The following is a 24,081-nucleotide window of genomic DNA, read 5'->3' on the forward strand; positions in this document are numbered from 1 at the left end:
AAACCATGAACGTTTGCTTTCATTTTTGTGACGCACGCTCTGTTTTGTCCACTGGGTGGAGCTGTGTTGTTATGCTTTTGCCTGAAGGGGACCCCTTCAAGCCCACTTACAGTACTTATCTGAATTGAGTCAGAGCCTCTGACTCATCATTGTTGGAGTTTGAACTGGATCACAGCGTCGTATCTCTGCTGTGATTCTCTCTTCCCCTCCTTTGATCATTTTTGTGATCGCACATCGAGCGGCTGCATCAACCTGCTGCTGCTTCCAGAACTACTGGTCTTGTTGGAGGCCACATGGTGGTGCTAGCTCCATGGTGGTGCTGCCCATGCACCGCTGCCCACCTGATGGACAGGAAAAGCATTACCTCATCCTTTCCTTTCATTCCTTCAGGTAAAAATAGACAGATTAAGCCTGGGCTTTGATGAGAGAAACCTACAGAGGAGGTGTGGAAGCTGGGAGAGAAGTATAGAGATGGAGGAGAGAGACTAAATGGATCGTTCTGCTCCAAATCCAATTCCTAATAGCTGGAGGGAGGGAGGGTGGGTGGGAGGAGGGTGAAGAAAACAGTCAAAGTAAGAAGAGGAAGAGGGGGGTGGAGATATCACGTCTAACAATTAAGACCTGCCTTCGGGGTCTAAAGAAGAAGCTTTGATGAGAACATATAAATTGCTCACTGAGCAGCGCCTCTCTGGAGTCTCTCTCAGATACTCCTGCCTCAAAGGAATCTGCCATAAAAGACAGCAGCCTGCAGCCCACCACATAGGAGGCCTGGAATCTGTTCACAGTATTCGGGGATCCATCTCCGGCAGTCATCCCGGCCAAGCAAAATCCCCTTACAGTAAACACAAACCTGAATGTAATCCCAGGGAATGTACTTAAGAAAACACCACAGTACATCCACTGTAGATCCTCTGTGGTTACTGGAGTCTCTGGGTCAAAGATCCAGCTCAGTTAACGCTCCTCTTATTTATTTTATTTGCGCAGGCCAAGTGGACGAGCCTCTTGATGGTCAATGCCTGGAAATTAGCCTGTTTGCTTTTCTGCGCGCCGGGTTGTGAAGGTCTTTCAGGACTGAATGGTGAAGCCAGTGGAAAATGTCTTAAGGGGGAAATGTAACATATGTTGGGCTCTGATGGTGGCCAAATATTACAACAAACAGCTTGTGTAAAATCCGACTCACAAGTTCAGTTGTACTCAAGAGATGTGTCTGCTCCTAGTTATCTAGCGAGGAGTTTCACATTTGACATTTGTAGTCCACCCCAGAAACGATCTTCGCTGCGGGTCTCCTCGGCTAAAAGCCAATGCGATGCTTACAGTGGATTATTTTGGATTATTGTTGTCAAAGACAGATTTTATTCTGCACTATCGCCTTCACAAATGAACACCACCTACATCACTTTTGAAGTGCAAAGCAAATCCTTAGGAGCTGGGAGCAGACGGCAAGCCTTTCGGTACCCAGTGTCAGAAACTAAGAGAGTCAGGTGCTGGTTTTTGTACGCCATGTTCCAGAAAACTAACTGATGGAAGCAGGGGAAAGAAGTCTTGGTTCGTCGTGCGTCAGACCCGGGTCACAAAGCTTCTGTCCGTGCACTCTCCCACACAATGACCTTAGCGGGATCGACAGCTGCAGGTACTGCCACTAATACATCTATGACCGACTGTGTTTGACCACCGAAAATACGCACTTGTGCATTTGTAGCTGAGCACGATCGCTGGTTCGCAGTGGCCCAGCCACTGGTGGATCTGTGCGAGAAGCTCGCGGGAGACAAAACGGCGCTGTCTAAGTTATCTGTTTCCAACAACCCCGCCACGGCCCTGCCCCCGCGTTCAAGAAACAGCAGTCTGAAAACTATGAACTGACACATGTCAGATTTTGTATTTAATTCATAGCTCTTCATTAAAAACTATGAAAGATTGGTATGCTAGCTTCTTGATTTGACGCGCGATTGGTACTCAAAGTACAACCAAAAATAACGTTCAGGCACAGGGTTTTTTCCTGCTTCAAGCCATGGTTTCTTCCTGTATGACTTGATGGTCTCTAGCTGTCACGCAGGCATGTGTTCTGATGCTGAACCGGCGCTGTGACACGCCCTCTACAGATGTGCGGTGGATGAGTTATCACCAAACTGCTGGAACCAACTTCAGAGGCCCCTCGCTCCGCTGCAGCCGTCTGCAGGGCTGACATGCCTGCTCGCTACGTCCCAACTGTCCCCTCCCTGTTGACTCGTGACATCTGTGGCATCGCGATGTGACAGATCTGGAGGATTTGCGACCTTTTATTGCCCCCCCCCCATGAAGACCATGACTTTTAATCAGCATTTTTGCATGCAATACCTGTGCAAGGGATGGAAGCGATAAAATCTCCTTGTGGTGGATGAGGCAGAACGAAGAGGCAGCAGAACCGGACGAGAACTTGATCGTCGACAAAAAAACCAAAACACAACACGGCTCTGGGAACAAGGCTGCGGCTGAGGAACAGACATCACTCAAAACAGCAGGAATCACACAAAGACAAAAACTGAGGAAGACCAAGGAATGCAAATGATCAGAATTTATTGAGAAGTCCATGATCAAAATCCAAATTCCAAAACTGAAAATAGGGTCCAGTTGGACCAGTGACACACACAAGGTTTTTTTTGGGGCAAAATTTGAGAGAAATCAGATCTTTGAGCACAAATGATTAAAAAAAAAAAAAAAGGACAAAAAACAAATGCCTTTAAAAATAAAAGTGATGTTCATATTTCTATTCGATATATATTTTCCAAAGTCATGGATCTGCTGCTATCCGTAAAAAAAACCCAACAGAACTTACAGATAAAGGCAACAGATTCATGAGCAAAGTTTTTGTGCAGATGAAAAGTCTTCGATTTGTTCTCATGAGAAGCGTTGGGATCTTATTTTTGTCAAATCCACAGATGGTAACGGCCAAAATGTGGAACTTCGCAAACCCATGCTTGATGTGTCAGTGGGCACGTCCACCCGCTCCTACATTCTGGCCCTCGCAGAGGTTTAGGCTCTTGAAGCTCACAATGATTGACAGACCGAAGGGTTCGCCAGAGTCCCAATCAGATCAGCAGCATAAATTTGTTGCTTAAAAAAAAGAAAATTCTTGCTAAAATGAGCAAAATCAACTGTTTAGCTGTCAAAATTGTAGTGGAGAAGTCTTTGATTTCAGCGGCGATGAAATGTTCAGCCCCATCATTCAGCTCCGCTTCCTCTCAGTGGCTTCTAGCTGTGACCTTGTTCTGCGCAACTGTTCGCTGCCAGTGTGAAATGTATTTTAGGAGGTGAGATTGATGACACATCTATGCAAATGCGACAGCTTCTGCTGCCACTCGGCAGCTGCGAGTGTGCTGTTGTGGTTTTATCAGCCCACAGACTTCATTGATAAAATATTTCAGATCATCAGTAGTAAACTGATCCAGCCGACCTGTGACGTCCACTCAGACAGTTGTTAGTTGGTCAGAAGAAGAAAGGCCTCATTTGATTCCTCATTTCTGTTCTGGAAACTGAAGTTTGACCCCAACTGGGATCGTTAGAACGTCACAGGCAAGAAGAGCCTTGAATCAGAGCAGATACATTCGATGCAAGGCTGGAGCAGTCATGTGACTGGCGCTCCAGTTGTGATGTCAGATGTTTTCTACATAAACTAGTCTTTAGTTTGTTGTTGCAGATGCAGCAGTTACACTTACTGAGAGTTTTCTTGTCACCCTGTTCAGAACAAGTCACTCTGGCTGTTCCCAGAGAGAGAACGGTTCCCATAGACAGAGAACAGTTCCCACAGACAGAGAAAGGTTCCCACAGACAGAGAACGGTTCCCACAGACAGAGAACGGTTCCCACACACACAGGAAGGTTCTCACAGAAAGTGAACGATTCCCACCGACAGAGAACGATTCCCACCGACAGAGAACGATTCCCACAGACAGAGAACGGTTCCCACACACAGAGGAAGGTTCTCACAGACAGAGAACGGTTCCCACACACAGAGGAAGGTTCTCACAGACAGAGAACGATTCCCACAGACAGAGAACGGTTCTCACAGACAGAGAACCGTTCCCACAGACAGAAAACGATTCCCACAGACAGAGAACGGTTCTCACAGACAGAGAACGGTTCCCACAGACAGAGAACGATTCCCACAGACAGAGAACGGTTCCCACAGACAGAGAACGATTCCCACGCACAGAGAACAGTTCCCACAGAGAATGCCTTCATTTACTCAGATCCTGAAGGAGGTGTGGCGTTCCTCCCTTCATCCACCCGTCCTGATGGAGGTGAGGCGTTCCTCCCTTCATCCACCCGTCCCGATGGAGTTGTGTCCTTCCTCCCTTCATCCACCCACCCTGATGGAGGTGTGGGCTTCCTCCCTCACAGCTTTCCCCTCCGATGCATCACAGTGTTTGTAGCTCCGTCTCATTTCCACGGTGGTCCTCAGTAGACGAGACAGGGCCCAGTCACAGAGAGTTAAACTGAGTGCTTTACTTTGTTGACCTTATAAACCTCACAAACCTCCACTGTGTGCTTGCGCTGGAGGAACTGGAGGGATCATCATCATCATCATCATCATCATCATCCAGGAGTGGCCTCAAGTTTGTGGTTCAAGGTCATTTCATAGAGATTTTCTGAAAGAATGAGAGTTCTTCCTCTCCTCCATCTCGTACTTTATCAATGGTGAACGCTGCATGAGCAGCTCAAGCCAACATGGCTTCTTTTATGTGGTTGACTGCTGCTTCGTCCTGCTTCGCTTCAGTTGGCAGCACGATAGCGACTGTGGGCGCCCGCCGAGGTTTTACACTCGATTCTAGTTTGAGATTTTGGCTTCACACCACAGACAGTAGTCTTCCTCCTCTGGAGAGCTTTTGTGCACTGAGTGATGGATGTGTTGAAAGAAGGAACGTGTGCTGATATTAGATTCTTCTGAGTTACACTCCATCTTCCCTCCCTGCTCACATGTACACATCCCTTGCCCCCCCCCCTCATTTCACTCAGATCAAATATGAGATGAAAACAGTAAAATAATTCCTGAAAAGTCACTTCATTACACCAACCTCACGCCGGGAAGCCAATGAGGAACAGTAATTCTGCCTTCGATGCCGCTCTTTCAGACATGGATGGAACCATGACAGAAACTCACAATACCACAATAAGCAGTACACAACACAGTATTTACTAAAAAGGACAGAAAAAAACGAGATGAAAATCAGTTGGACGAAAATGTCCTTCATGAAACAAGACTATGGCTCTTTAACGTTGCTTTCACTCGAGGTGCTTCTGCTGGGATTTACCAGCCATGACTCCGCTGTGCAGTTATTAACCAGAATCACCTTTGGCGATGAATTCTGATATCATCAACAGATCAGGTGGGACTGTGCGGTGGTGCGGCGCGGCGATGGAACCCTACACCTGGACTCCAGCGTGTCGTCAGTGGCTGTGACCACAGCGTTGTGTCGTTCCTGCGGTTCTCGGGCTGTGGTGGGCAGCTGCTGGGCTCGCACCAGTCTATTGCGAATTCCCCCACATCGACGCATCCCTTCGTTTTTCATCCAGACGAGATCAACAAGCTCTTCATTTTTAAAGGAATCTGTCTGGGTCGAACACGAACTGGGTGAGCCTGTCGGACATACAGACATGAATGAGATTTGACACCAGTGTCTTGTTGGTGGCGGCGCTGCAGGCATGCAAGCGGGTCAGCTAAACTACGGACGGGGACGAGGGGCTAAACAACAAGACTGACTGAATCCATCTTTGACGCCTGTCCGGAGAGAAAGGATGATTTGAGCCACTGGGCCCCTTTCACCGGCCGTTTCTCTTTTTCTGCTGTAAGATGAGGCTGAATTACATTTAAGAATCAGTGCATTTTTTTGCAGGATCTTTATTTAAATAAATTTAGTTGGAAATGGCAGACAAAACATGTTTTTCTGCCTCTGCACTGGTAAACGCCAAAGACCGGAGGCATCGTGAATCCAGGTCGTCCGTCTGTCTCATTGTTGCCATGCCTCTGCAAAGTTGGCTCAAGTGTCCACTGGGGCTCGAGGATGAGCAGTGACTGTGGTGGTCAAAGGTCACACCTTGAGAACGTTCCTTCAGAAATAGTACAGTCGTCAAAGCTCCGCAAAGGTCATCACATTTGTATCAACTCCAAGGAGCGTGACAGTGAAAGAGAGGGTCCGCCCACCACTGTGCTGACTGAGTGGATTTAAAAACATGTTGTCAAGCGGCAAACCTTTTCAACTCACTACTATTTCAAAAGGTATCTAAGTAAAAAGCTGTTGAAAATGGAAATGTTCCTGCTCCCTGAGTGCAGCATACTGATGCTTGATGAGGTGAACCCATAGAATATTGTTTTACAACTATATTTTATCCTTTATGTTCCTCCTATATGTTGCAGAGGGGATGTGTGGCATGGAAACATGCACTTGATCAAGAAAGCCTCATCATAAAAGCCACACTTCGCTCTATAGTCCATTAGCCGTAGAGACAAGCAGGCAGGGAACACTTGCATTCAGAGATGGAGAGATGTAAAGAGGGCGAGATTGGTTGAAAGGTTCAAGGCGAGTACCAAGAAAATAAATCAGAACATGGCTGGTGCAGTTGTCAGGGTGCAAACAGGATGTAGAGCCTATCATGTAGAACAGCCTGTCAGCAGCATGAGACGGCGGGCCGGAGCTTCCCGCGCAGGAGAAGCTGTACAAGGACAAATATAGCGATGAAAAATGTTCTCAGTGGAGATGAAGCGGCACGGCTGCTGAGAGAGCCTTTGGGTAGGGCTGTTAGAGGACTGCTCGAGTGATTCTGCACGCTTCTACCCGTTTACTACCCATCGTGAAAAGATCTCTGCTTTTAGACCATCGGGCTCATCCTCTACTCTGCAGGCATCCTTTCACCTCCGTAGATATTCATTCAATAAAATGACAAAATTAGCTTGATTTGAGAAATATTACTCAATTATTTGTCAGATTTTGAATTTGAACACTTGAGGACATGGTGACCAATAAGCTACAATGTAATTTGCTGCTGAAGCCGCTATGATGAGGACTGAAGCAAACGTTTTTGGTTGAAGGAGTTCAATCTGAACTCTGCTCTCAAAGCCATTTAGGGCTGAGGGAGTCACAGACGAGTCGACGCGTGCTGGATTTGAAGCGTACGATAGCGCTGCATCTATTCAGAGAGCCTGCATCGGTACAACATGTCAACTGGAGAAAAAGGAGCTGAGCAGCTGGTGCACCGATGCATCTCAGTGCGACCCTTATACTTTTCATTTTTCGCATTAACTGTAGTTGTTATTCTGTCTTTGTTTCTGTGGCAAAGGGTATCGTAGTAAATCGTTAGCTGTTTAAATGGGATGGGACGTGTCAGGACAGGACATGTTGAGATGTGGACTGACTGCCTCAGTGGGTGAGACGCACACGTAACACGCAACTCTACGTGTGAGCTACGCGACTGCATCAACAGTGAGGCTCTGCAGCGGTGTGGAGGAGCAGCGGCTCCGCCCAGACAGATTTCTCAACTCTCACAACTTCTTGTGTCCTGCCTGTGTTTACTCGCTTGAGTTGACCTCAGAATAATTTGTTTTTAATTGCATTAATTGCACAGTTTTGGCCACGGGATTATTTATGTTTATTCACACCCCAGGAATCCCTGAATATTCCCCTCTAGCGAAGTGTTGTTGCGCTAGTTCTACTCGTGTACATTCTGGTAGCCTCCTCCAGGAGAAAGTTCCTTCTTCTATGCTTCGTCTAAATAATAATAATTTAAAAAAAGCTTAATGTCACAAATTGCTGACCTAGGTTTTTTGGGGCGGTCGACCATTAGCTTGCTGGCTAACTGCCCTTGCAGCTCACGTCTTTGACATCACGTGTCCGACAGTGAAACGCAACACGAGTTCCTCATGTACCATAAGGTTACTCTCAGCTGTTCATCAGCTATGACAGACGACTGGCGGCCCCCGCTAGCGTGGCGAGTGGCAAGGCATGCTCCCCTGCGCCCCATCAACAGCCCCGTTTCGTTGCCAGCGTGGATGTCCCTGCTCTGCTTGGATACCAGCTGTGTCAACAGACTTTGGTCCTCAAACTGTGGTTCTACAAGTCGTCTCTCTCTAGCGGTGCGCAGAGGAATCCCAGGAATATTTCTTTTTTAAAAAAATGAAACAAGTCAAAGCATTTAAAAATGAAGAACGCTATCAAACAGTAAATAGTTTTGAAATAAAATGCTTAAACCGAATTGTAATTCAGTCAATTTTGCGCGGCTACATGGTCGCGTGCATTCACATCATGCACCTGCAAGCAGCGCAGCCGGAGCACGAGCACCTGCCTCTGCTAACGTTAGCAACAAATGACACGAGACGGGACGGAGCCACGACTCCAGATGTTCTAGACGTTTGGATTCAGCTGGACTCAGGAAGGCTGTGATATGCAGAGAAGTTCTAAGCAGTAAATTCATGAAACTGGATTTTTTTCCAAAGTGCACTTTTCAAAGTCAATGAGAGGAGGAAGATTTTTTCAATATTTTGTATTTTGAGAATACCACTAATACTCATGCTAACCTAATACTCCGTATTTTGTAGAGGCTGTCGTCTACGCTGTTTGATGTCATCTCAAAGAGCCAAATTCAATTTCAAAATGTCAACTTTATTCTCAGAATTTAGTCTTTGTTCTAGAAATGCTCATCCCTGGCCTCAATACCCTGCTGTTGCTTTCTTATATGGAATACAAGGAAACAGGAAGTAGCTGAACCATTCTGGTGAGCAGCTAAATCGGAGTCAGCCGTGATACTAGAGGCCTCCGTTTCAGAGGCAGCTTCTCTCCCGTTTCATGACAAAAACGTGCTTTTCAGTCCAGCTTTTCTTCCAGACTCTTTATCGCTTTGCGTTGACGTGACATTATTGTGGCTGTCCTGGACGTCCTGTCTCCGTCTGCTGTGGAATATAATACCAGGCCGGTTTGTGAAGCTGATTGTAAAATGGATGCAAGTCTAATTTATCATATCCCGTTTGCAGCCTCCTGGTGCTAAACGGACAGGCCGTCATCTTGCCTTCAGCAGCAGCCTGTCAGAGGGACGGAGGCCTGCGTGGGGTTGAATTTGTTAGCATGTGAGCGTCCGTCCAGCATCCGTCCTTTTCACTACAGCCATAATTACCACTGTCTGAGGGTAACCAACAGTGGCGGATCTCATTATGCCATGATATGGGTCGCGTCTGCATATACGGGCACACATACACACTGCTCATTTACATATGAATGGATCCAGTTCTGCACACACACCCACCAGCAGCCACTGAATCCACCCACCCACATCTGCACACACAAACACAGCATTTACATATAAAAGCGCTAATGTGTGACACACACGCTACACAGTACACACACCCAGCAGCCTATTCATACATGCACCTCGCTCATACGGGCTACTCATAAATTTAGACACTTCTGTCAGAAGGCTCTCGCCAGCCGACAGGGATATGAACCCAATATAGCATACCAGAGATAAGCCAGTGACTCTGGAAGCAGAACTAATATTATTTGCACGGTGTCGAACGTTTATCTGGCGCTGCCTGCAAAGTGATGGTTCGGTGTCACTTTTGTTTAATAATGATGTGCCAATAGTAATATGCCTGCTGGCTGGAAACCTATTACAGTTCAAAAGATTATCCAAATACAATCTAATTTGGAATATTGCATTTTGACAGGCTGTGACTGGAGGAGGTGGGATGGTAATGCGATATTTTCTTTCCTTTTTAAAAATTCCAATTAACATTTTTAATGCTCAACAAACCGATGGTGACTGCAAATATGCAGAGGTGTTTGACTGTGCCAAATCTCCTGATGGCTTTCAGACAAAGGAGAGGGAGAAAAATAACTTTTGTACAATGCAAACTTTTGATTAGGTGAGCGGTGTGTTTGGGCTCTCTTGCTAGGTGACTTTAAATTGACATTGTGAAGCAAAAGATAATCTTTAAACACACCGTCAGAGAGGAAACACTGTCAAAGTGTTAAAAATCATTTTCCACTCATCAGTCTTATCAGGGGTTGTCTTTTGTTATCACCCCAAGTGGAGTAACACCACCTGCCACATATATGATCCTTTAGTCATGTTCAAATAGAGCGCGCTGAGCTCACCACCCACCATCGACATAAAACTAGAAACACCACATCACGCTTGTGTGCATTGGTGACCTGTGCCTGTCCCTGTGACCTTGACCTTTGACCACAGAGTCTCTCCAGTTCATCTTGGACGTCAGGGTAATGGTCCAAACGCACGCACGTGCAGAGGACCAGACCGCCCCTGTCCAACGTCACCATAATCTCACAAATTCTTACCACTAATTGCACTTAAAAAAAAAAAAAAAGTCTTCACCCTGCAGCCTTGAATTTAACTACCTTATTATCATCCTTCTTATAAATACTTAAGCAAGATAGAGCAACACAGTAGATTAAGACTTATTAAAATTAAGTTATTAAAATTAAAACCTATCTTCTGACATTGGTATATATCATCAATATCTAATGTTTCAACCTATTTTGTGATGAAGCGTTTTCATTTATTTTCTTCTTCACGCTCTTCCTCTCATCTTCTCCATCAGTTCAGGGCTCTCAGTGTTGCTATGAGTGACTTGACCTGACAGGCGCCCTCGCAGCTCTGAATTGTTGCCTCAATAAAAGTGACTGTACAGGCACTGTAATATCACAGCCGCTGCAGAATTATACGCTTTCATCTCGACTGCTGGGAGATTTCCAGATATTGAGTTTGGAAGTTCCAACTTTGCGCCAACTGCTTTGATTTCTTGTCCTACTTGTCTTTATTTAAAATAGCTGGTGAAGAGAGAACGGATGACCCACCGGCACAGGAAGAGAGAAACACAACTAAAACACAAAGGTGGGAGAACAGGAGAGCAGCGAAGGGTCTGACTGGATGAGACGGACTGGGAATCAGTCAGTAAGGTTAAGAGGCAAACAAAGACGGGAAGTGAAATAAGAAAAGACACACGGGGACGTTCATATTAAAAATCCAGACTGATAACGGGATCGGCCTTCAAACGACACGTCTTCTGTTGAGTCGTGTTCTTACACTCTTCGTTTTCCCAACAATGTCAAAACCCCGAGAAAAGCGTCGCTCAAGCTAATCTACGATCTAAATATCTAAATTTAAAAGAACCCTTTCTGCTGGGTGAGAGGAGCACTCAGCATCAAATTAGCTTGGCATCCCTTGACATAAGAATTCCTGTACTCGGTGATCATACGGAGTTGAGGCGCTGCTGAGATGAGAGTGAGCCTTTCACTCTCTTTTTGGAACTAAAGTGAATGATTGAAGACACGTCGGCTGTAAATATCTGCGTTTTGATGTGGGAGGATGTGCTGGTGTAATGAGGCTGATGAAGCAGGGCGCTGCTCTGCCCACCACATCTCCACTCATCTTCAGAGCATCAAACATCAACTCATCAAAGCTCGATTAGTTGTGGGACGCAGAGAACTTCATCTGGAGTACAAGCGAGGGCCGATACTATCTAGAATACTGCATGTGCGCTGGTCTTTGTTTTTCCTTTTCCTGTGAGCACAGAAGGACTCGCATGATAGAAACAAAGCAGAGAAAGATGTTGGTTGACGTGACGTTCGTCCCGCTGCTGTCAGATCTCCGTGAGCTCAGGACACACTTAGGAGTACCTGAAGAGGCACGAAGCACCTTCAGAACCATCACTGAACGCGCTAGATGAGGACAGTAAACATCTGAAGTCAAATGTGTGAAGACGACTCAATAAATGCCCAAACATACAGAACTGCTGCTGTTGCTATGTCTGATTTTCTGCTTTGTATCTGGACTGTGGATGTGTCAGCGGTGTCGCTATCATCCTTTGCAGGACAAATTAAACTGCATCAACAACAAAGCATCCCTGCACAGCAGACATTCACAGTGTTGAAGATGTTTCCCTTCAGAACAGTCTGGCTTTGTGGCCTCTCATAGGAAGTTGCCTGTTTGCAAACTTATTTTTTCTCTGCAAATCAAAGTGCGTAAATATCTTGACCTTTTTTTTTTTCCAAATTGACTGGCAAGAGTCTTTGTCCCAGGAGTTTCCCACCAAGCAGTACAGTCGTACTTCCTACCTTCTTCCACATCAGATGAGATGTTACAGTACCATATCAGTGCAGCAGACTTGCACACACACACACACACACACACACACACACACACACACTGGGATGGATGGGTCTGCCAATCAGTAAAGCAGACGGCCGTTCAGTCCCAGGCTGTGGATTCTTTCCCACAGCAGTGTGACTCACACTCAGCTCTGCAGGCTGTGGAGCGTATCAGCCTCCATCTTCACAGGAAACCCTGCCACTGCTTCCACTTTTCTACTGCATTATGAACTGGTACAAACACTTGCTAATAAACCCAGCATGCTCAAATCAACCATAAAAACATGCACTTCGAGTGGGAGAAGAGACTGACAAGGATCCTAAATTGTGTCTGCCATGGTCGTGGGTCACATGCAGGTGTGACGTGTGGAGGCTTTGGCCCAGACGTTATTGAAGCATGGAATAAAGACTTCAAACCAGCCATGAAGGGTAAAAACCCAAATACAGTGACATCAGTAACATTCCCTGTGGTGTTCAAGGGACTGACATTATAGGAGTGTGTCAAGATATCAAATACTTCCTCAAAGGCCATGATCGGCTTTACACTGACGATACGGATTGATGATGACATCAGAAAGCTGCAGAATTACATAAACTGACTTGGAAAAAAAACTGCAGAGACAAAAAAAGCAACAGAGATGATTGTGAGGTGAAGTTGTGACCTGGAATACGTGCGTGTGTTCTGTACCGTTGGTGATGTTTTGTAGGCCTCCTGTTAGACTGCGACTTGGAAGACAAGACGAATGAGTCACACTCACAGCTGTGACTCATTTCACCAAAGTAACATGATGTACAGACACAAACGCACGTGCCCACGCACACGCACACGCGCACACACACACACGAACACTGCAGCCTGCAGACGAGGCTGCTCCTAACATATCACATCTCAAATGCAAATTTCATGAATACATTTGAACTGCACATGTATTTCTGACTTCTGTGTGCGCTGCTGTTTGACCTGTTTAAAAACCTTGACTGAACCCAAACCTTTTCTTTCTTTAACAAATGTTGTAGAAAAAACAAGACAGACACTCTGGGAGTGAGGGGGGAGGGGTATTTGTCTGAGTTTTAAACTCATGTCAGGTCAGGTTTATTTGTTTGGCACCAAACCCCAACCAAAGTTCTGTCCTGACTCTGTCCAAGTAGAGCAGGTCCAGCACCTCCCTCCTTCAATGAACCTCCACCCAACAATTCTCCATCAGCAAGCACATCCTGCAACAGCAGCCACCAGAACCTTCCTTTACCAGCAGGAAGGTGGAGCAGATCCAGGATCAGTGGGGACGGAGAGAGAGCAGGAGAGCAGGGCAGAGACAAAGACAGAGAATGGAGGAAGACAGAGAGACAGAAGGAAAGAGAGGGACAGAGAGAAAGAGAGAGAGAAAGGAGGAGAGACTGATGGACAGAGACAAAGACAGAGAATGGAGGAAGACAGAGAGACAGGAGGAAAGAGAGGGACAGAGATAAAGAGAGAGAAAGGAGGAGAGACTGATGGATAGAGACAAAGACAGAGAATGGAGAAAGACAGAGACAGAAGGAAAGAGAGGGACAGAGATTAAGAGAGAGGGAAAGGGGAAGAGAGTGATGGACAGAGACAAAGACAGAGAATGGCGGAAGACAGAGAGACAGAAGGAAAGAGAGGGACAGAGATTAAGAGAGAGGGAAAGGAGGAGAGACTGATGGACAGAGACAAAGACAGAGAATGGAGGAAGACAGAGAGACAGAAGGAAAGAGAGGGACAGAGATGAAGAGAGACAGAAAGGAGGAGAGACTGATGGACAGAGACAAAGACAGAGAATGGAGGAAGACAGAGAGACAGAAGGAAAGAGAGGGACAGAGATAAAGAGGGAGAGAAAGGAGGAGCGACTGATGGACAGAGACAAAGACAGAGAATGGAGGAAGACAGAGAGACAGAAGGAAAGAGAGGGACAGAGATAAAGAGGGAGAGAAAGGAGGAGAGACTGATGGACAGAGACAAAGACAGAGAATGGAGGAAGACAGAGAGACAGAAGGAAAGAGAGGGACAGAGATGAAGAGAGACAGAAAGGAGGAGAGACTGATGGACAGAGACAAAGACAGAGAATGGAGGAAGACAGAGAGACAGAAGGAAAGAGAGGGACAGAGATAAAGAGGGAGAGAAAGGAGGAGCGACTGATGGACAGAGACAAAGACAGAGAATGGAGGAAGACAGATATACAGAAGGAAAGAGAGGGACAGAGATAAAGAGGGAGAGAAAGGAGGAGAGACTGATGGACAGAGACAAAGACAGAGAATGGAGGAAGACAGATATACAGAAGGAAAGAGAGGGACAGAGATAAAGAGAGAGAGACAGGAGGAGAGACTGATGGACAGAGACAAAGACAGAGAATGGAGGAAGACAGAGAGACAGAAGGAGAGAGAGGGACAGAGATAAAGAGAGAGAAAGGAGGAGAGACTGATGGACAGACGGGGACGTGAGCTGGTGGAGCTACGGGTGGCAGCTGGAGCCTCTTCAGGTCTGGAGCCTCCTCCAGCAGCACCAGGATCTGGGATGAGGGGAGAGAAGAGGAGTTAGTAACATGTATGAGGACAGGAGGAGGAGAGAGGAGCCCAGTGCATCATGGGAGATCCCAGCAGTCTGAGCCTATAGCAGCAGATCTAAGGGCCAGCCTAAGCAGTCCTGACTATAAGCCTGATCAACAAGGAGGTCTTTAGTCTGCTCTTAAACATGTACCCTTTTCACACTGAAAAACAGGTTTTTGGACCCACGTTTGCTCGGCATCAGGGTGCATTCAAGCTTCCAGAAGACCCGGGTCTGAACTCCCGCTGTGAGGCTGCATGCCTGTGTTTTTCTCTCTTGTACGTCGTCGTGCTGACAACGTCATCATTTCACATAAACGTGCGCCGGAACACTGAGAGGTAAATAAACGTCAACATGGACGTCGTCGAGTCGAACGTTAGCGTTGTCGTTGCGTGCATCGCAATGTTGTCCTAAGGCCACTCAGACCGGCCCACGCCGCTCCTGTTCATCCTGTGGTTTATTAAGAAGAACTGTTTTTTAAGGGCCTCCCGCATGTTGATGACCTGCCTGGTGGTCCAGTCAAAACCGCGCTGCCTCAAAATGCCAGCGATGTTCCCATAAATCAGCGTGTCCCGTACAGTTCCAGATATCTATTGCCGGATCTCCTCTTCACTGCTGCTCGCCGACTTCACGATCTTGCCAGTGCGCTGCCATGATCCATAAAAATGTGCAGGATCGCGATGCAAGTTGTTTACAATCACGGTCGCACTTGCTCAGTTCACGTTAGGGTTCCCGGTTGGTGGGAGTTCCCAAGCAGAGATTAATTCACCAAAGATCATCCACATGTAAATTGTTTGAGAAAAGGAGTGAAACAGAGTCTTGGGGACATCAACAGGAAGACTGATCTGATGGCAGAGGCCAAAACTTTATTGAGAGATGAGTGAGCAGCTCTCAGTGCAGCCCAGTTTTTTTTCCATTTATTTATTTTTTTTCGGAGCTTCCACAATGACAGCCTGACAGGCGGCACAGTGACAAAATCAGGATGCGACAGGAACGTCGCGTGAAACCTGGGACGACGCGGGTTGCGTTTTTCACACTGCAGGTGAGCCAAGCAGAGCTGAGCCGAGCCGACCCGGTCAACGCAGGTCGAAATGCCGAGTCGACCCTTTCAGAGTCCTTAAACATCTGTGTTTTGGTGCAGTGTGAAAGGGGCTACAGAGAGGGGGTGAAACTGGGAGATGGTTCCACAGGAGGGGAGCCTGATAGCTAAAGGTTCTGGCTCCATTCTACTGTTAGAACTCTAGGAACCAGCAGGAACCCTGCATCCTGGGAGTGAAGGGTTCTAGCTGGATCATAGGGGACTAGGAGCTCTGTCAGGGATGAAGGAGCCTGACTGTTGAGGACTTTGATGGTAGAAGAAGAAATTTAAACTCTATTCTGAATTTTCAACTTTTAAACTCACAACTTTGCAAGATAAACAAGAATATTTGTCAAATAAAAACAGTCTTGCATGTTAAAAACTCAAAGGCTTGTGGGTTTTTGTTTGTATCAAGGAGTAAAACGTTTTAATTCTTCGAGCAGTCGGACAGATGAAGCTTGTTTTGGATTTGGATTTGAAGTCATCGACTTTTATTTTGAAATGGATCACGTGTGTCTGACCATTGTTGCTCAGACACGTCCTCTCTGCTCACCTCCACAGAATCAGCAGAGCCAGCGCTTCCACTGATTGGTCTGTTACATTCTGATGTGTGTGATTCTGAAACTTTCTGGTGCGTCTTGGTTGCATAGCAACCGTGTGTGTGTGTGTGTTTCAGCAGAGCTTGGCTGGCCCCGTGTCATGTGTTGGACCCTGCAGCAGCGACCACTGCGTCTTGTACTGGCTGTGTACTGAGTGTGTAGTACGGTGAAAGTACTCCATCAGAGCTTCTGATGATTTCACACATGGCGCTCTCACTGACTCTATCCAAGCCAGTGCGGCCCTCTGAGGAGCCATGTTGGCCCCCTGCAGGAGCTGAAGAGCCGCTTTGCTCCTGCAGTTTAACTTTGGTCATAATGGAGGTACTTGTCGTGCTTAATTCTTTCTGAGGTGGTACTTGATTAAAAATGTTTTAGAACCACACCTGTCAGAGTAGTTAGCACGTTAGCTGTTGCTAAGGTCATGGTGGGCTATCACTCAAGTTAGGCTGGCTGTCTTGAGATGTTGTGGCATCTTTGCTAGCATCAACTACAGTGAAATGGACCGATGCAGGGTCACGGGGGGATCAATCAGGGGTCAGTGTGGAAGGGATTAGTGGTACAACAGGACACAGTAGGATGGGTCATTACATCCCTGGGGAGGCCCGTGTTCTTCTGCCCTGGTACGTGATGACCTTCCTTCATAGAAAAAAACTAAGAACACACTGCCAAGTTTACAAGACAAGACACCGTGAAGACTTTTTAACTTTTTTTTTATAAAAACTCCAAAATTCATAGTCAGCAATGCTGGATGTGCGACTCCCTCCTCTCAAAGTCCATGGGTTTCTGAAGAAGTTTCGCATGAAGGCCAGAAATAAAGTCTGTGGTCAAACAACCTGAAGACATTTGAAAGCTTTATTCCACAATTGAAGAGGAGAAAAGATCCAGTTGCTGCTGTTAGCCGTCATCTTCATTAACTACAAGCTGAACATACGTGGCTGGATCTCTCTGCTGTCTGGAGTCACACAGAAGTGATGCAGGAGGGAAAAATTGGTGAACTATGGCTCAATGCGGTGAAAGCATCTGCTGGGAGGCTGAGGTGAGCAGGGACAGACAGCAGAAGACACCTGAGAGCCGGGCGTCCCTGGTGGACCAGCACGCCAATCCCTTACAACCGACCCATGATGAAGAGCCCTCTGATTCAGCATAAGCATCACAAACATTGACAGCAGGTTTACGTACCTGCCGCTGCGGACCACTGATCAGAGATCAGCAAACATGACCACTGGTATGCAGATCACATTTATTTGGGTCATTTGCTTCACAATAGTGACCATTTAATTCCACTCTGTTCATCACAGCCAAGAACACAACAAATCAACACATCAATAATAGCATCAAGTGAATTGGTGAAGTCAAGACATTGTGTTTATCTTACTGCCTAACTAAACTGGAGATCCCAATCTTACAGGTGGGCCTTCACAGTTTACTGCTGTGTTCGTGTGTGTGCGTGCGTGTCTGTAAAGAAAAAACTGTGATTGGCTTGAAAATAAAGTCAGGAGAAGCGATGGACCAATAAGAAACGAGTCTTTGTTCGCAGTTGAAAATAGAGCACATCAAGCCCAACTGTTGCCTGGAGACACAGATTGCAGGCAATTACGAGGCCAGATTACAGTGGGGAGAAAATAGGTGACGTTGTCAATGGAGCAGGGGTGTGTGCTTGTGTGGGTGAGCTGCTGGGGGCACATGTCAATGAAACGGGCTGTGCATTAGTACAGATGTGGGACAAATGCAGATGTTGGACTCTGTGTGTGTGTGTGTGTGTGTGTGTGTGTGTGTGTGTGTGTGTGTGTGTGTGTGGACTTCAGGAGATCCTTTAATGATGGTACCTGCGGGTTTGCCGTTGAATTTGTGTGACAGCTCAACTGTGTGTGGCTGCTGTGTTTAGAAAGCTGATACTGTTGCTATCTTGAAAATTGCTGATAAAAAAACACTGAGCAAACACACCGTTACAGACAACATCAGTTATTAGTCGTCTGCTCTTTTTAGTGTCTGATTTTTTTTCTTTTTTTTAATAAAGCTTACACACTGAACAAACACAGTCGGCCACTACACCCCTGTGCTGCAGGCTGTGGTTAAAATCCAGGTTCCTTATCTCTGAATTTGAATGTGACTTTGTTCAGTCATTAATTAATATAGTATTATATTAATATTTTAGCCCCACGTTATTTCGATGCTAATTTAAATAATCTGAGAGGAAGTTTTTGTTAAAGTCGCGCAACGATACGTTTTGTTCACAAACTGGGTTGAAACACACTGGGCCAGTCCATGATGTCACGTGAGCGCAGCGACAGTGGCTGATGTTCACAAAAACTGATATACGTTTGAACCGTTACACTGAAGAAAGGCACGCTCGTCACCACGCAACGCAGGACTATGTTTTCCTTCTTTCGTCATGTGACGTAATCCTCCACACGTTTGAAATGAAGCTGAACCAGGGTGGGTATTTCTACAGCCTGCAACACACCACTGATGTAACGCGTCGTGCACAGTGTGTTTCAGGTGTAAGAGATCAGGTTTAACAGAAGCGAGGTCTCTGGATCAGAACAACAGGCCCACGTAGCGCAGCAGCAACTGATTTTTACGAAGCCGGTTGTACATTTTCCACTTTTGACAAAGAGAGAGGCACCCTCCCCTCCTCTCTTCCCGGTGACTTGCTGACCACATCACATGGATACCTAGATCCCCTCCACTGGGACCTCAACTCTCTGTGGACCAGCTTCTCATTCAGTTTCGCCCTGGGGAGGATCCAAACAACAACCCCCATCGCTGTGAGGGCCGAGCCCAGGCAGGAGAGCACGATCCCAGCTGCGGTGGTGAAGTGCAGTCCCCTGTTGAAGATGATAGCCTGGCTATCCACAAAGAACAGGTCTCCCTCTCCAAAGGACTCGATTTTGGGGGGAGTGGAGAAACCGGCTGAGAGGCTGGCAACACCTGCAGTCAGGATCAGGAGCCCCAGGGCCAAGGACACCTGGAGGGGGAGGGAGAAGAATGACTGTGGCTCTGCTTTGTTTTAATAGGTAGCCCACTTTGCTCAGCGATCTTCTCTCCTTGTTAAGAAAGGTCATTTTGCTATTTGTGATGCAGAAAGAACCCAAGCAACCAAGTAGGCAGGGGGGCTTCTCGACTCCTCCAAATACCACAACACGCACCCCCCCCATAGCTCATCAGGCAGACACCACAGTTTAAAATGCACCATGTGCACAAATTTATATGATGATGAGAAGGAAAATCAACCCTCTTGAGTTGTTATTCTTAGCGCTGGCAGGTGGAAAGAATTACGGACCTCCAGGCCTGCAGAGAGTCTGGCAGGAACGAGGACTCAGCACCAAATATAGAACCAAGCAAAGGACTCGTCACACAATCATGACTTCACTTTTAGGAAGCATCTTTAATCCCATTAGTCACCGCTATCATTGCTGACTATAAACAGCTGTAGAGAGAATGTAACCGTTCAAATACTGGAGTACTACAGCAAATGACTGAACGTCAGTCTGCACCGGAGATGTTGGGACATTCATGGAATCGTTTCTGTCTGCAGAATCTATCCTCCAAAGTGCTTCTCTGTGTTTTCCTTCCTCCTTCTTCTTCTTTGGGTGTTTTCAGAGAATCCTGGAGTTCTATGTCTGGTGTTCCCTCTAGCAGAATCCTCCAGTAACAGGTAACACGCACAAGTATCACAGCAAGGTTGGAGGATTGATCCTTGTACTAGTAGCTCATCAGGGAAGCTGCAAAACCAGGGCTGGAACTGGACAGCCCTCATTATTATATTACATGAATGAGCAGAAGTGAACAAGATACTCGAGCCTCCAATGACTGCCGAGGGTACTTGATCTCTCCACTGGGAGAAGTGTTTATGCGTCACACCTGAAAGCAGCGCGCATCACTTCCTGTCAACCTTTGCCGGGAAGGAACAGATACCATTGTGGGTTGAATGACTTGAATGATGACAGGATTATAATGGACTCACGAGAGAAATGAAAATCCATCTTAGTAACAAATCATGAGAAAAGTCGCAGCCGGAGGGACGGAAGAGAAACAAGACACACACGGGTCGACGCGTGCAGCCTGTAACCTGATGCACCCCCCATTAACGCCTCCATCCAGGGGGTCCTGTTTTCTCTGAATTCATCAGGACTACAGGGAACATGCAAAGCTGAAGAGGCCTTGGCCAACCCATTAAAGTATGGTGCAGATTAGTGACAGTGCCACCTGGTGGCAACAGGAAATGACTTCTTTTTTTTTTATTGGCCTGCACCTGCGTTCATATTAGATTTAGTCAAAAACAACTTAAAAACTTGGTGATGAGTCACTGAGAGCTCCCGGCGAGTGCTGTCACAGTGGCGACGCGGCAAATTTTCCTATAAAACACAGAACCGTAGGAACTGGATCTTGTCAGATCTTCTTCAAACTTCCCACATTTGCTGAGTCCTGACCTGAAGACACACGCAAGCTGAATGGAGGTCAGCCACAGCGCCACCAAGTGGTCACAAAAGGTGACGAGGATCTGCTCATCACTCCTGACACCAAACGATTAATTCTTTGCCTTTTCAAACCCCATTCGTGTTTGTTTTAATTCAGAAGTGATGACTATGGCAGCAGCTAATAAAAAGAATTTTGCATTTTATTGGTGAATATCTTGACTTTGGAAAAATATTGTGACGTTCAGTAGAGCAGAGATGCAGTAGTATTAGAAATGAAAAATGTAAGGCGCAATTATTCGTGAAGCACTTGACTCTACCTTCCAGCTGGCCGAGTTCCACCACATCGGTGACCTCTGACTCTGGACGAAGCCTTGATCCTCTCGGTCTCGATCCAACACGGAGGACGAGCACTCCTCGTAGAAGTGGTGCAGATAGGAACGCACGCCGAACTGAAGACAACCGGAACCCACCTGGGTGGATTTATACAAAAAGTGACCCCAAAGAACCAGCGTGTGGTCAGAAAGTGCATCGCTCCGTCAGGCGTCTCACCTCGCTGCTGGCGGATTCTGCTCCAGAGCTGGAGACACAGGCCTCAGGGCACAGCGCCATCCCACCTCACAGTCCTCGCACACCTGCAGTAAAGGTACAGATGTGTTGTTTGTACCCAAGTCCAGCATGATATGTGTGCTTGTCAGCAGATAACAAAGACATTGTTTAACTGCTGAATATGGATTTCCCTCAATAAAACCTTCCCATCAGAGTCTTATCATAAATCTCGGACTGTGTCTCCTGGTTGCCTCTGTTACTGTGAACGATTGACGGGTAGCGTGGCCCCCAGCCGCCTCTATTACCGCCCACAGATGAGTCACATGTATGCATGTGTGTGCTTTCCTTCTTCGTATGTGTTTCCGCTGTTATTGTCACCAGACGTTTTGATTGATTTCTTTCATTCTCTGCCTTCCTGAGTGTATTTCAGCAAGAGGCCCGACTGTCATTTGACCAAACGCCGGCCAATAAACAAGCTTTTTGTGTGTCTGTGTGATTTGTGTTAGCAAATCCTTGGAAGTGGAAATATGGGGGGTATTTGTACATATAGAAAACTGACACAAAGAAGCTCAGCGCAACAGCAAACGTGCGACATGATGAAGCTCAGCGTGGGCGTGTGAGATGTCAGCTGACTGGAGTGAACGAGCCCTTGATTAAACCCTCAGGGTGGAGGCTGACGCTGGACACACACCAGCTCCAGGTGGGGGCTGTCGCTCTCCCGGGACTTCAGAGGGAGACGACCTGAAACAGTTCAGAACTAAAATACAAATAATTAATCGAGGAAACTCCACATTTCAAGTGATCAGACTTCTTCCGCAGATCCTGACAACGTTGGGACTCAGCGAGTCTGAAGCGCTCGTCTGACACCGGCGCGTACTTCACTCACTTCTCTTTCAACTGCGACATCCCAACAGCGCTACTGCAGTCAGGAGTAAATCCCACCCCCTGGGTGGTGACGTCAGAGCCCGCTCTCGTTCTGGATACTTTCCCAGGTGTTCCTCAAACAATCATCCTACCAAACTACAACCGAAAACCCAACCGCAACTTGAGCTTTGCTGCTGGCAGGCTGACGGAGCAGCAACCTCCTTGGTGGAGGGAACGACACGAGAGCACAATCATACACCACCGTACAAACTTGACGGGTCGAAGAGAGATCAGCTGAGAGGCTTCATCATATCTGATCTGACCGGGCATGAAAACATGAGAATAATTCGTGATGCGTCAATCAGAGACTCCACACAAACAGACAGGATTTAACTAGTAATTTTGTTGAGGTGATTCTATGCGAGGAGCGTCGGTCAGGTGACTACTATGAGTCTGCTCTCCCGTGCTGCTGCCAGACAGCAGGGTGCTGCGTTCAGAGCTACGCGTGGAGCGGAGCGGCGCCTCCGCGGAGCAACACACAGGAACCGCTGATGCAAATGAGCTCACAGCAACTTCTGCAGCCCAACTGTTCGCTGTCCCTGTCAGATAAACAAATAAACAACTGGCATCATTTCACCATCGTGATGTATGACGTATGTCAACACAGAAAAACCTCAGAATCTCAAACCTGAGGAACTGGCACTCACGGACACGCTGCCACGCTGCGGTGCACGGGGCGGGCAACTTTGCCCCGCACCTCCTGCCCTGCGGGTTATGGGAAAGTGGCCCGCGAGATTAAAACAACTGGGCTCTACTGGTCTTCGCTACACTGCGGGTGCCGGGAGGTCGCAGGTGGACGCGAGGCTGCGGTCACCTTCAGGCGTCATGTTGGTCACTCCAGCTCAGATACGCGCACCAGTGAGTCATCGCGGATCCTCTCTACGATCCCCCCCACCCCCCTTTTCACTTCGTCTCCTCCCTCTTCCTCCTTCGTTTTCCAGCCTCATCAGTTGAGTTTAGCACCCAGTCTTACCCCCCCCTGGCCAGGCCGGAGCGATCGCTCTCCTCACCGGGGATCCATTCGCTGTCGGAACCGCGGAGCTCCAGCGATGCTGCCGATGCGGGTCTGGAGACACTGAGCATGCGTGAAGTCTGTAAACGCTCCACGAGGTTTCGCGTATGAAAACATTTATTTCTCTGCAGGATTCCCCGACTCATGCAAACGTGTGGAGGAAGTTTGAACTCATTTATTTGAGTTGTACTTCTTTGAGAATACTCCAGGAGATCCAGTAGATCTGGTATGATGAGAAATTCCTCAGAGCATCTTTGTCCTCCTAAAATAGCCATGGGTTATAAATCACGCCACATCTCTCCAGTTCAGGGGTAGGGAATCAAAGGCAAGCAAAGCCAAAAAGCATCATTTACAACAATGACAGATGCACACGAAATAAATAAAGTAGACAAAACGAGAGGTGAACAGGTTTCATATGAACCTGCTAAGATGGCGGAGTGGCTGGTATCACACAGGGGGGAGGGGGTCCTGTGACAGCAGAACTGAATGAGTCTGCTCTGTCCGGTCCTGTGGATGAGTTCTGAGATCCTGCTTGGTCCCCTGTCAGACCCCAGCTAGCGCCGGCAGCAGGGCCTGGACGATGATCTCCTCTGGCTTCTCTCGGACAGTGAAGGATGGGAGAAGCTACTTGTCTTGTTTCATACTCAGCGACACTGCTGGTTCTCCAGCCTAACGCGAGCTGTGCTCCACAGTGGTGAGCTCCTCACCTGTGTGTGCCCGGGTGCGTCTCCTTCCCACCGTGGAGGAGAGCCAGCCATCGCGGCCCTTTCACAAATCCCGGCAGAGACGCTCCAGGCTGGCTCCTTGAACG

General features: G+C 47.3%; 1 protein-coding gene across 6 annotated transcripts; it reads right to left on the reverse strand.

The window, feature by feature from the left end:
• Positions 1-18,108: 18,108 nt before the first annotated feature.
• On the reverse strand, positions 18,109-23,401 carry LOC147241144 (neurensin-1-like). Of its 6 annotated transcripts, XM_086193025.1 has the most exons (5): positions 22,221-23,136; positions 22,026-22,091; positions 21,338-21,420; positions 21,106-21,258; positions 18,109-19,335 (listed from the first exon to the last, which is right to left on the reverse strand). In XM_086193025.1, the coding sequence occupies exons 3-5, from the start codon at positions 21,395-21,397 to the stop codon at positions 18,946-18,948; spliced, it is 603 nt and encodes a 200-aa protein (XP_086049151.1). In that variant the 5' UTR covers positions 21,398-21,420; positions 22,026-22,091; positions 22,221-23,136; the 3' UTR covers positions 18,109-18,945. The 6 variants fall into 6 exon arrangements, with proteins under 6 accessions (XP_086049151.1, XP_086049150.1, XP_086049152.1 ...); XM_086193024.1 differs by lacking the exons at positions 22,026-22,091; positions 22,221-23,136 and adding an exon at positions 23,232-23,401; XM_086193026.1 differs by lacking the exon at positions 22,026-22,091 and having other exon boundaries at positions 22,887-23,136.
• Between the last annotated feature and the right edge of the window lie 680 nt (positions 23,402-24,081).

Source organism: Aulostomus chinensis, chromosome 22 (assembly GCF_037954235.1).
Source record: "Aulostomus chinensis isolate RoL2024-O1b breed Wild chromosome 22, RoL_Achi_v1.0, whole genome shotgun sequence".
Lineage (NCBI taxonomy): Eukaryota > Metazoa > Chordata > Actinopteri > Syngnathiformes > Aulostomidae > Aulostomus > Aulostomus chinensis.

Excerpts from the sequence above, each read along its gene's own strand:
- LOC147241144 (XM_086193024.1), bottom strand. The coding sequence starts at position 21,397 with ATGGCGCTGTGCCCTGAGGCCTGTGTCTCCAGCTCTGGAGCAGAATCC. Across the intron at positions 21,259-21,337 it reads CAGAATCCGCCAGCAGCGAG|GTGGGTTCCGGTTGTCTTCA; the intron begins GTGAGACGCCTG and ends AAATCCACCCAG. Across the intron at positions 19,336-21,105 it reads GGAACTCGGCCAGCTGGAAG|GTGTCCTTGGCCCTGGGGCT; the intron begins GTAGAGTCAAGT and ends CTCCCCCTCCAG.